The sequence below is a fragment of the Rhinopithecus bieti genome, unplaced genomic scaffold (assembly GCF_001698545.2).
Source record: "Rhinopithecus bieti isolate Rb0 unplaced genomic scaffold, ASM169854v2 scaffold_9, whole genome shotgun sequence".
Lineage (NCBI taxonomy): Eukaryota > Metazoa > Chordata > Mammalia > Primates > Cercopithecidae > Rhinopithecus > Rhinopithecus bieti.
The window spans coordinates 234850-248069 of NW_016802955.1; the positions used below are offsets into that span (position 1 = coordinate 234850).

At 39.9% G+C, this 13220-nt stretch overlaps 1 protein-coding gene across 3 annotated transcripts in view; it reads left to right on the top strand.

Annotated features, from left to right (window-relative positions):
• Positions 1–12311, top strand: part of MID1 (midline 1) — a 200952-nt gene extending 188641 nt beyond the window's left edge. For all 3 annotated transcript variants that reach the window (XM_017858647.1, XM_017859982.1, XM_017859321.1), the window contains exons 9-10: positions 6324–6531; positions 10705–12311. In XM_017858647.1, coding sequence (XP_017714136.1) covers positions 6324–6531; positions 10705–11053 — 557 coding nt within the window. In that variant the 3' untranslated portion in view covers positions 11054–12311. The remainder of the gene's footprint in view (positions 1–6323; positions 6532–10704) is intronic.
• Positions 12312–13220: the final 909 nt, after the last annotated feature.

Below are 13220 nucleotides of genomic sequence, written 5' to 3' on the forward strand. Positions count from 1 at the left end.
GACAATTATGTGTCTTGGAGTTGCTCTTCTCGAGGAGTATCTTTGTGGTGTTCTCTGTATTTCCTGAATTTGAATGTTGGCCTGCCTTACTAGGTTGGGGAAGTTCTCCTGGATGATATCCTGCAGAGTGTTTTCCAACTTGGTTCCATTTTCCCCATCATTTTCAGGCACACCAATCAGACGTAGATTTGGTCTTTTCACATAATCCCATATTTCTTGGAGGCTTTGTTCATTTCTTTTTACTCTTTTTTCTCTACACTTCTCTTCTCACTTCATTTCATTCGTTTGATTTTTAATCGCTGATACTCTTTCTTCCAATTGATCGAGTCGGTTACTGATGCTTGTGCATCTTTCATGTAGTTCTTGTGTCATGGTTTTCATCTCTGTCAGTTCTTTTATGGCTTTCTCTGCATTGATTATTCTAGTTATCCATTCATCCATTCTTTTTTCAAGGTTTTAGTTTCTTTGCGCTGGTTACATAGTTCCTCCTGTAGCTCTGAGAAGTTTGATTAACTGAAGCCTTCTTCTCTCAACTCGTCAAAGTCATTCTCTGTCCAGCTTTGCTCCGTTGCTGGTGATGAGCTGCGTTCCTTTGGAGGGGGAGATGCGCTGTGATTTTTTGGATTTCCAGCTTTTCTGCACTGCTTTTTCCCCATCTTTGTGGTTTTATCTGCCTTTGGTCTTTGATGATGGTGACGTACTGATGGGATTTTGCTGTGGGTGTTCTTTCTGTTTGTTAGTTTTCCTTCTAACAGTCAGGACCCTCAGCTGTAGGTCTGTTGGAGTTTGCTTGAGGTCCACTCCCAGCCCTGTTTGCCTGGATATCAGCAGCAGAGGCTGCAGAAGATAGAATATTGCTGAACAGCGAGTGTTGCTATCTGATTCTCACTCTGGAAGCTTCGTCTCAGGGGTGTACCCCACCATGTGAGGTGTGAAGTGTCAGTCTGCACCTAATGCGGGATGTCTCCTAGTTAGGCCACTCAGGGGTCAGGGACCCACTTGAGCAGGCAGTCTGTCCGTTCTCAGATCGCAACCTCCATGCTGGGAGATCCACTGCTTTCTTCAAAGCTGTCAGACAGGGGCATTTACCTCTGCTGAGGTTTCTGCTGCTTTCTGTTTAGCTATGCCCTGTCCGCAGAGGAGGAGTCTACAGAGGCAGGTGGGCCTCTTTGAGCTGTGGTGGGCTCCACCCAATTCGAGCTTCCTGGTGGCTTTGTTTACCTACCTAAGCCTCTGCAATGGTGGGCACCCCTCCCGCAGCCTCGCTGCCACCTTGCAGTTAGATCTCAGACTGCTGTGCTAGCAATGAGGGAGGCTCCGTGGGCATGGGACCCTCTGGGCCAGGTGTGGGATATAATCTCCTGGTGTGCCATTTGCTAAGACCCTTGGTAAAGCGCAGTATCAGGGTGGGAGTTACCCGATTTTCCAGGTGTTGTGTGTCTCAGTTTCCCTTGGCTAGGAAAAGGGATTCCCGTCCCCCTTGCACTTCCCAGGTGACGCGATGCCTTGCCCTGCTTCAGCTCTCGCTTGTTGTCCTGCACCAGCTGACCAGCACCAACTCTCCAACATGCCCCAGTGAGATGAACCTGGTACCTCAGGTGAAAATGCAGAAATCACCCGTCTGCTGTGTTGCTCACGCCGGGAGCTGGAGGCTGGAGCTGTTCCTATTTGGCCATCTTGGGCGCGCCCCCTGAGTCTTCTCATTTTTAAAATAAATATTCCTGGAGGCATTCTTGTGAGAAGTGGAAGATGTATATATAAGACCTGACACACAGTAGGGACTCTGAACATGGTGGATAGTGTTATTTTTCATAGCAGAATAGCTAACTAATCACTCTTCAGAAATTCTTTCTTTTATTCTACAAAACAGTCTGAGTCTGTGGTTCTCAATCCGGGACACTTCTTCCTCCCCCTCCACCCCACCCTACCAGGACATTTAGTAATATCTGGAAGAGGTTTTTAGTTGTCACATCTGGAGTGGACGCTACTGGCATGTAGTGAGTAGAGGCCAGGGATGATGGGAAACATCCCCAATACACAGGACAGTGCCCATCACAGAGAATGATCTGGCCTATATGTGTGTTTCGTGATACTGTCATCTCCCTCTGTCTCTGTCCACATGTGTTTTGTTTTATCCTCTCTTCTTTCTTTATATCCTTTTGATCTAAGAATATTATGTTACGTAACATGGTGTTTATTTGCATAAGACCCCCCCAAGAGAAAGCAAATTGGAGTGTGTTGGTGGGGAACCCTCATTTAACCTATATTCTTGTTTCTCAGTGTAAGTGTTGTATCCTAGAGGAATGTGTTGGATCCTAGAGGAAGAGCAAGGGATTTAAAGAGAGCACTGAATTAAGAATGGGAAGACTGGCTTTCCCACTTGGTACCCATATAGCTATGTGGCTAGTTTCTTCATATTTTTAAATAGACTTTTTATTTTGGAATAACTGTAGATTTATAGGAAATCCATAGATAATACAGACAGTTCTGTATACCCTTAACCCAGTTTGCCCAAATGTTAATATCTTATGTAACCTTGGTACAGTTGTCATAACTAAGAAATTAACATTGATGCATTACTCATAACTAAACTACAGACTTTATTCAGATTTTACCAGCTTTCCACTAATGTGCTTTTCCTATTCCAGGACCCAGTCCAGGATCCCACAATGCATTTAGTGTTCCTTCACTTTTAAAATGGGAATATTTTAACAACTTGAGGGTTGTTATGAGTTGTCAAAAAGACCATCTCAAAGTAATTCTAAGTACATAAGAAAATATAACATGATGATATGTTTCTTTACAGTCATACAACAAATGGCACAATACTTGTGCACACTTAGATCAGCAGTATTTGATTTGCATTTGAACATGTAAATATTTGTTCCTTCAAAAGATATGTTTGAGCATCGAGTGTGTTTGGGATGCTATGCAAGATGCCAAGGATATTATGAATATCTTCAACTCCCTAAGGTGTGCTTCTCTCAAAAAGGTTATAGACTATTGAGGAATAAAGCACATTAATCCTAATTAACATTCAGTTTGTGAAGTCTCTGACTGGAGTAACCATGAGAGGTTCTAAGTTGACAATGCCAGGGTGCCCTAGCACAAACTTGAGAGGCTTTCCAAGGTAGGTTATGAGCAGGAGAGGTGAGGACACAGTGTTCCATGCAGAAGGAACAGCATGTGCAAAAGCCCAGAGACAAGGAGAATATATTTATGGAACAGAAAATTGATCAGTGTGGTTAAAGTGTGTCTTAGGTTGGGAGGATAGGTGAGCCAGGAAGCTGGAGACAAGAACAGATTGCAAAACCCTCCTGGGCCACACCAGGGAGTTTCTTTGTATACCAATGATTGGTGAAGGAGAGACTGAAGAGTTTAAATAAAACAGGCAGGATGAAAATTTCCATGAAATAAAGCGCTCTTGCACTATGATGTGGTGAGTGGATTACAAGGAAGACTGGCTGCTGGGTACAGTATCAAAAGATTATTGGAAGAGTTGTCCATATAAGTAAACAATGGCCTGAATAAGAGTCGTGTCCCATACAAATATTATAATGAATTGAATTATTTAGTAAAGTAAGCTATTAATCTCTTTCCTGAACTAATTTGTCTTCACTGAAGCAAAAGCCTTGAATTTGGGCAGAGTAGGTAGTGGTTTATTTGGGAAACACATCTGAGGCACGGGCAGAATTTGCTCACCAAGATTACATGATTCTGCTCCACACATGAGTGGGTGAGGGTGTGAGCCAAGGCGGGCAGGATGTTTGAGGCAGTATCTCACCACAAGTCTGGTCTTTCCAATGGCTCTGACATTCTGATATATCTCACTGGAAGGAGGCCGAGCAGAACTTAACCTTCATTGTAAATGATGGGCGCCACCTGCTCTGCCCATTAGTATCCTATCATTTTTAATCCATATTCTACCTTCCACCTTTAAAAATTGAAATATTTTAAGCAAAACTGTCTTCATACTCTTCTTGTCTTGGTTCATAGTTTATTTCTGATAGTTGCTGACATGATCATTCCTAAGGACTTTTTTTTACAAGTCAAAATTTAAACTACACATGTAATCCAATAGATCTTATGGCCTCTGAGAATGTCCAATCCCTGCTCAGCACTTGAGAGTTTTCTCTGCTCTCCCTTTAAAGCTTTTCTTTTCATTTTTATTGTTTTGTTTGTTTGTTTGTTTTGGTTTTTTGTTTGTTTTTGGTTTTTTGTTTTTTTTTGAGATGGTGTCTCGCTCTGTTGCCCAGGCTGGAGCACAGTGGCACAATCTTGGCTCACTGCAACCTCCGCCTCCCGGGTTCAAGTGATACTCGTGCCTCAGCCTCCCGAGTAGCTGAAATTACAGGTGTCCACCACCACACCCAGCTAATTTTTATATTTTTAGTAGAGATGGGGTTTTACCATGTTGGTCAAGCTGGTCTTGGAACTCCTGACCTCAAGTGATCCACCTGCCTTGACCTCTCAAAGTGCAGGGATTATAGGCATGAGCCACCAGCCCAGCCTAAGCTTTTCTTTGATATGTACAGAAATAGATTTCTAAAACAAAAGCCAGCAAACTATAGCACAACGGCCAAATCTGGCTGCCTGATTTTGTAAATAAAGTTTTATTAGCATATAGCCACACCCATTCATTTACCTATTGTTACAGACAATAGGTAAATGTCATTTACTATAGCAGAAGAGTTGAATAGTCACAAAAGAGACCACATGGCCTGGCCTGCATAGCCAAAAATATTTACTGTCAGGCCCTTTGCAGAAAAAGTATGCTGGTCCCTGACCTAAAAGAAAGGATTAAGGCCGGGCGCGGTGCTCAAGCCTGTAATCCCAGCACTTTGGGAGGCCGAGACGGGCGGATCACGAGGTCAGGAGATCGAGACCATCCTGGCTAACACAGTGAAACCCCGTCTCTACTAAAAATACAAAAAAAACTAGCCGGGCAAGGTGGCGGCGCCTGTAGTCCCAGCTACTCGGGAGGCTGAGGCAGGAGAATGGCGTGAACCCGGGAGGCGGAGCTTGCAGTGAGCTGAGGTCTGGCCACTGCACTCCAGCCTGGGTGACAGAGCGAGACTCCGTCTCAACAAAAAAAATAAAATTAAAATAAAAAATAAAAAAAAAAAAAGAAAGGATTTTAGAGGTGCTGGTGTTGTGTTTGTATCCAAGAGGCAACTGGAAATCCTTTGACCTACCCACATGTGACAACACACACTGTCCCATACTCACTGGGTCAGTTTCTTGCCCAGCATCGTGTTTTGCCAGAGTTGAATTTACCAAACCTTTTCCTGTAATTGTTTGAGAGCTGTATACTGGACAGAAGGAAGCTGCCAACTGCAACAGTGGCTGTTGAGTTTGGACACCATGGCATTTGCATCAGGTTGTAACTCATTTCCTGCCTTTAAATGCCTTGTACCCAATGCAGTGTTGAATGACAGGCAGTACTCCAAACCAATATTGAATTGTCAAAGAAGTAACAACTATGACAAAATGTCCAGGTGTGACTCTGCCAAGATTTTTTAATACTTAAATCTTTAAGATACAAATGTGAGTAATGACACAGAGAAGGCCTTATTATATATAAATAATTTCATGAGTAGAAAACTCAGGCATTACTATCACAGTTTTACCTAATTTTGTGGCCTGAAAATTGTATTCTCATCCTAAATTCCTAAGAGTAGTGCTTTAATTTTTAATAATCTCAGAATAATATAAACCTCTAGAGTATTCTATATGTTAAGACCTAAGATCTTGACTTGTTTGGCTTCTGGTCTGAAGTCTATTGAGCATGAATGCATCTTATGCTGGATAGAACACTGCAGTGGTTGAAAATGGAGTCTTCATTCATTCCTCCTTTTTAGGATGCTATCCAGCCGGTATGTACCTGTGCTGCTTGTGTACACCTGGAATCCATGAAGCTAGCTCACACTATGTGTTCTGGCTAAGCCTTGTCCATGCTGTTGTTGAATAGTTGGCATACCACCACTGGATCCCTATCTTAGAACTGGTAGACCGAAAGCTTATGAAGGCAGGCACATGTTCTTATTCACTCCTATTGTGTACTATACTTTACACAGAGTTGCTGCTCTCTATTGTCTTTTGAATATTATGAAAACTTTGCAAGCAAATGTCTTTGAAAGTTGCATATAACGTTTAAATTACTATTAAAATATAAGATACCACTTTGTGATAGGAGGCGTGTCTCAGGGAGGGCTGACTTGTTCCTGTCTTTTAAATCTGATTTTGAAAATATGCTATTGGTTATAATAAAATAAACAATCCTCTTCCTCTTCCTTTTTTCTGTTTTGTGAACTTGTTTTCAGGCCAACCATTTAAACTGGATCCCAAATCTGCTCATCGAAAACTGAAGGTGTCCCATGACAATTTGACAGTAGAACGTGATGAATCATCATCCAAGAAGAGTCACACGCCTGAACGCTTCACCAGCCAGGGGAGCTATGGAGTAGCTGGAAATGTGTTTATTGATAGTGGCCGGCATTATTGGGAAGTGGTCATAAGTGGAAGCACATGGTAGGTAACTTATATCCATTGTCCTGCAGTTATAAAAAGGCACATCTCATTCTGTACTTAGTCAACCCATACTGAAATGCATCTTAAAGAATAAAATGCAGAAAAGTTGTATTAGTCAGCTATTGCTAGGTAATGGTGCATAACAAACACCACTAAACTCAGCAGATTGAAACAATGACCATATATTACTAATAACCACATCTGTGGGTTCTCTGTTCAAGATTATAGAGCTCTGGTCATTGGAAGAGCTATACCATGCTAACACTGCTCTTTCATGCCATAAACCATGGGTCAGCAAACCACAGCCCATGAGCCAAACCTGGCCTGCTACCTGGTTTTGTAAATAAAGTTTTATGGGAATACAGCCAGGTCCATTTTTTTACATGTAGTCTATGGCTGCCTTTCAGCCACAACAGCAGAATCAAGTAGTTAAGAGAGAATCATATGGTCTATGAAGCCAAAAATATTTACTTCCTGGTCCTTTCAAGAAAAAGTTTGCCATTCCCTACTTTAAAACATCACTCTTCATCATTATACAAAACTAATTTATGTTGCCTTGTATGTTTTATGATTCTAGACTGGACCAATTAGTGCAAATAGCTGAGGGCTGAATGGTGGGGGTGAAGCAGTGATCATAGGCTGGGAATAATTTCAAAAGGCCTGTTAGATCCAGCCCAGTAACTTTAGCCCAGTGGGTTCTCTAAGAATAAGGGCAAAGGTCAGGACACAATTACACTGGAATTAGTTAACCTCACAAAGTTAACCTTGCCTAATCCACAACCACAAACTGCACCCCTTACTTTGACCGTCTGTCTCACAAATGCCTGCTTGCTATTGATCAAAAGGGAGCTATTTTATTTTATTTAGTAGGCCCTCATATGGTCCAAGTATGTGCCAGGCACTGGTCTAAGCATTTTACAGATGTCAACTCATTTATTCAGGCTTACAGCCCTACAAAGGTAGGTGTTAATATTATCCACTTTACTGATGAGGTGACTGAGGTATATGCTGAAGATCACAGGGTTACAAAGCTCACAGGTGGCAGAGTCAGCAAGTCTGCAGTCAAGGGTCAGGCTCTTAACCAGCAGTCCACAAACATTATCTGTAAAGGGCCAGAGATTCAATATTTCTGGTTTTGCACACCAAATGATTTTTGTCACTAATACTCGACCCTTCTGTTGTAGTGGGAAAGCAGCCACAGACAACACCTACACAAATGGATATGGCTGCATTCCAATAAAACTTCATTTATAAAAACAGGCAGAGGGCCAGAGTTGGCCCCTGGGTAGTAGTTTGCTGTTCCCTGCTCTTAACCACCATGCTATGCTGCTATTCACAAAAGGGTGGTATATTTTTGAAATGCTGTAATTACTCTCTAGGGCTTACAATAGTGTACTTAATGAGTGATAGCTAAATCCTTGCTTTAAAAAAAAAATCAACATTCAAAATTGCATAGCCTGAAGATGGTGAGTATAACAGTGTTTCAATATAAGCATGATAAAACACTTCTTATTTATATATTTAAAAAAGTTCAATTCAAACCTATGCAAATAATGTGAGATGTCTGAATCCCTTATATTGTAGGTAGAAATTAGCCAAAAATCTAAGAAGTGAATTGTAAGCTTCCCATCTCTCCCAATAATGGTACATACTATATTGGCTGAGCGAGTAGGTTTTCCTTTGTTGTTATCCTCATTCTCTTTGCCTAGAAGATTTTTCTGTTCCAATATCCTGCCAGAGGATGGAAGACAAATCCTTCACCCCACTAGGCTCTGGGCTAGATTGGCATTTGCCATTTTTAGCTGCGATGGGACAAAATTAAAGCACAAAGGAAAACACAATGAATGCAGGTACAAAAAAGCAAATGTTTCTAGCTAATTAATATGCTGTATTAATCTGGGATAGAATCCAGGGTCTAAATGATTATTACTCTATTAATAATTATTTATGATAAATGAAACCTGATCATTATGATCTCATTGCCATTGATGAATAGTTTGCAAAATTCCATCAGACCACTTCAGTTATATAAACACAGATCAGCATTACCTTGAAAACACCCTCCAGATGTCAAAACTAACTCATAAGGGGGAAAAGAAATTCTAAAATTAATTGCTACACAATTAATCTTTACAAACCTGACCGTGTCAATTTCAGAAAAATCTTCATGTAGAAAGTCACTTTACATTTCCTGGGGGTAGTATTAGCAAGGAAGGGGTGCCCCCTACAATTAAATGCCTGTGACATCTTGATTTGCAACAGCTAATGACATATATTTGCTTGTCAAATATAGTCCTGACTTTAAATTAATGTGTACATTATGATCTGTGCAATGGGGCATGTTAACATTGCCCTGAGAGACATAATTTTTATACTTTGAATTCTCCGTGTCTCACTGCGTAACTTAATGGAACATTACATTCTGCCTGCACCTTTCAAGCTCAATGGAAATATGTACCTAGTTTCACAGATTAATGATACTATAATGATATTTTCCTTTGCTTAATGGACTATACACTTAGTTATTTTCTTACTCTCTAATGCTAATGTGCACTTGGTGTTTTATGAAATGGTGTTAACTAAACGAGTAATAACGGGTTCATGCAAAGATTATTAGACCAGAAGGGGTGGGGGCAGCATACAACTCTGGATTTTGCTCCCAATTTTAATCTTCTGTTTCTCCTCATAAGCAGGAGAGGATGGATGGGAGGGAAGAGAGGATGCAACACTGATGACAGACAGGCCTGCACACTGGGCTTGGCAGCTTATCAATTCCATCCTCCTTTTGGATTTAATGATGGCATGTTGTATTAATTTTCTTTTTAAACACATCACTCTTAAAGTGATTGTATTTTAAGTCCAGTGTGATTTTTTTTAAAGAATGTCATTTTATTAAAGATCCATGAAATTTTTCTCTCTGCATTGGGTAAGGTACCATGTGTTAATATCCAGTTAGACTGGTTTCTGCTATAACATGTTAAAAGTTCACCTGTGAGTCATTTACTGTTTATTAAGAGTGATGAGTTTTATTTATCTTAATAACTGAAATACTATGAATATTACAGAGGCATGCTTCAGAGGGGTAAAAAGAGACTAAGAAGCTTAGAACATTGTAGAAAGCATTCTTTGGATTTTATTTTTGAGCAGCGAGAGAACATTTAGAATAACCAGAAGATCGTCTGCTCAAACACGTTCAGAATTTTTTTCAGTGTAGTAGGAAATATAATCAGAAAGGCTCTTGGCAGTGATGGACTGCACAATTTCTGGTTACGGATGGCATTGTAGAATGTAGTTCGTGTTTGTGGGTTTTGAGTCATCCTAAGTTCAAATTCTGATTCTGGTACTTATTGTTAATATGTGCCATCAGGCAATAATAATAAAATAGCAGTTACTGAATATTGCATGCCAGGTCCTGTGCCTAGGACTTAACACGTATTCTCTCCTTTACTCCTTAAAATAACACTGCAAGATGGAGACTGTCATTGTCCCTGTGGTATACATGAGAAAACTGGGGCTGAGTAATGACAAAGGACTTATCCCCACAAATGGAAATCATCTTCTGTGCTTGCCCTTGGCAAAATGCTTTCAGAATCAGAAAATGACATAGTGTTAAATTAAAAATTATAAGAAGGTCAAAAGGAGAAGTCTAGGGTTGTGCTGTCCAGTATGGTAGCTATGAGCCACATGCAGCTATTTAAATCATTTAACTTAATGAAAATTAAATAAATTTAAAGTTCAGTTCCTCAGTCTCACCAGCCACAGCTAAAGTGCCCGGTAGCCCTATGTGGCTTGTGGTTACCATATCGAGGAGAGCAGGACATTTCAATCATTGAAGAAAGTTCTTTTGGTCAGCACTGGTCTAGCGAATTCATTGTGTAGATTTTTATAAAAGTGAAAAAAAGCAGCAAAATACAAAGTTCAAATTCTCTGTAGTGTTTGAGTTGAAAACAGAAATGTGAGTAAATACGATGCTTCTTTCCACCCACTATATGTTTGTGAGGGAAGGAGATGAGGAACACAGATGCTGGGGTTCTTGCCAAGCTTTCACTTAAAGAAAACGAACAGGGACAACAAATGATCATGTTTTTATAACCCCTGAGGACCATAGAACGGATTTAATGTGCATGTGCAACATGGCTCATTGTTTTTGTTGTTGCTGTTTTGTTTCTGCAGGTATGCTATTGGTCTTGCTTATAAATCAGCCCCGAAGCATGAATGGATTGGGAAGAACTCTGCTTCCTGGGCGCTCTGCCGCTGCAACAATAACTGGGTGGTGAGACACAATAGCAAGGAAATCCCCATTGAGCCTGCTCCCCACCTCCGGCGCGTGGGCATCCTGCTGGACTATGATAACGGCTCTATCGCCTTTTATGATGCTTTGAACTCCATCCACCTCTACACCTTCGACGTCGCATTTGCGCAGCCTGTGTGCCCCACCTTCACCGTGTGGAACAAGTGTCTGACGATTATCACTGGGCTTCCTATCCCAGACCATTTGGACTGCACAGAGCAGCTACCGTGAGCGTCTGGCCACATGGAGCAGCTTTCTGGGGAACAAAAAGGTTCAGGCCACTATTTAGGGGACTGAGAAAGCACAGGCTTCATGAGTGTAATGAAATCTCACCAAAAGTGTCCAGAAATCGGCTCAGATAGGGCTCAAAACAGGAGATTCCTCTCCTTTTACTGTGTCTTGTATTAAGTACGGGCTTTAATAATTTCTTTAATTTTTTTTTTGTATTTAGAGGAAAATCTATAGATTATTTATAAGAGAAACATAATCGGGATTACAACTTTTAGGAATTACTTGGTTTTGCACATTAAGAGGCCCATAAGTTTATCAGCTATTTACAACCTTTATTTCATCACGATCTATGGGCTTGCAAAAAAACAAACAAAAAAAAAAACTTTTGTAATTTTATATGTTTATTCACCTTCTCACCTAACATCTCATAATGATCCCATGATAAGTCTTCTCACCTCGATGGTGCATAACAGGAAGTGTCTGAACCTAGTAGGGGAGTAAACAGGCTTTCTTACTCTCGTTTAATATGAAGTGTTTTAATTGTGGTGTCAAAAACTTGTATCAGATCAACTAAAATGGAGAGCAAGACAGAGAATGAAAAGAATTGATTTTGGACCTTGGACCTTGCCGTGGCTAAATCTTTCCCCTCTGATAGCTGATGAGATAATGTTGGAAAAAAAGGTTCTGAATCCTTTGGCCGCATTTTGCCCTGCTTCTCTCAGGGTTAAGGGTTCTGGAAGAACATTAAGGATGAGATTGCAATTGAAAATAGTCATTTTGAATCCTATTGATTATTCAAAACTTCAGGCTGATTTGTCTTTTTCAGAGTTAGGATTCTGTTTTATGGTATAAAATCTACTTTATCCTTCCTTTTAATAGTTTCTTTAGACCTGTGAAATCTCTTCACTACGTTTAATAGTTATCCTATTTCCCTCTCCTCCATATCAATTTTCCTTTTGTCTCTGGGGCTGAGTAAATAAACATGTTCTGTCACAAATAGCAGCACCACTTTGGATTGATTTTGCTCTCCAGGACATCAGCACATGGCCCTGATCACCACTACCACATCCAAACATAAGTCACTGAAAAACACTTAATATTTATGAGTTGGTAATGACAAGGGACATTGCATAAAGTACTATTTACTAGATACATGCCTCAAAAGTTATTATAAACAGACCTTTATTAAACACATCTTGAAATATGTAGAAGTCCCTCTATAGTCTAGTATAGTTTACAATAGAGTTGTAAGACCAAAAAAAAAAAAAAAAAAAAAANAAAGCTCATGTGATTGGAAATCTGGGTTTCAAGGGAGGCCAAGCCAGCTTCCTGGGTCCTTCCATCCTCTTCCCTAGCAGACACTCTCCTTTTTCTTAACAGATAGATTCTATATATTTACTATATTATTTATACCCGGATGAATATTTTGATAGATACCTAAGACAATTTCACATCTAAAAGATGGACACCTCAATGGAAAAAAAAAAAAAAAATCTTTCTCTGGAAACCTTATGGGTTTTTCTTTTTATTACAATATAAAAGCAATGTGTGTTTGCCTTCTCTGAATAAACTGAAAGGGTTGTCTCAGTAATTTTTACATACATTTTGGGTAACTGGATAATGGATATTTTAATGCACTTTGTACACTAACAGGTTCTAAATAAAAGGGTCTAAAACTCAGCTTCTGAGTTTTTAAAATCATGGTCTCCAGGTACCAATAAATGCTACAGTTTGCCTTATGATGTTAACATAAAACACTTAGTAGAAGGACAATATTTCCATGAAAATAATGTTTTTCAATATTAAGAAGTTACTACTCAAATTTTCACAGTAAGCCATTTAGGGTATGTTTTGGCTATTTTTATAAGGACATGAGAGATTATGTCATAATTTTGTTGTGGAAGTCTCACTCTTGGCTAACTTAAAAGCATTGTGGATAGTAGCAGTTACTAGTTCCAGGTTGTCGTATTTACAGGAAAATATGTATATGGTGAAAGGCCACCATGTTTAATTACTATAATGATGTGGAAAAGATTCCCATGTGATTTTTTTTGAAAGTCTAAAATATGTATGCTGTAAAAATTTGCTGCAGTGTAATTTTGCATTCTCTTTAAACTGATTGAGGTCACAGTATTTTATTATTTGAGGTCCTCACCACAGGACACAC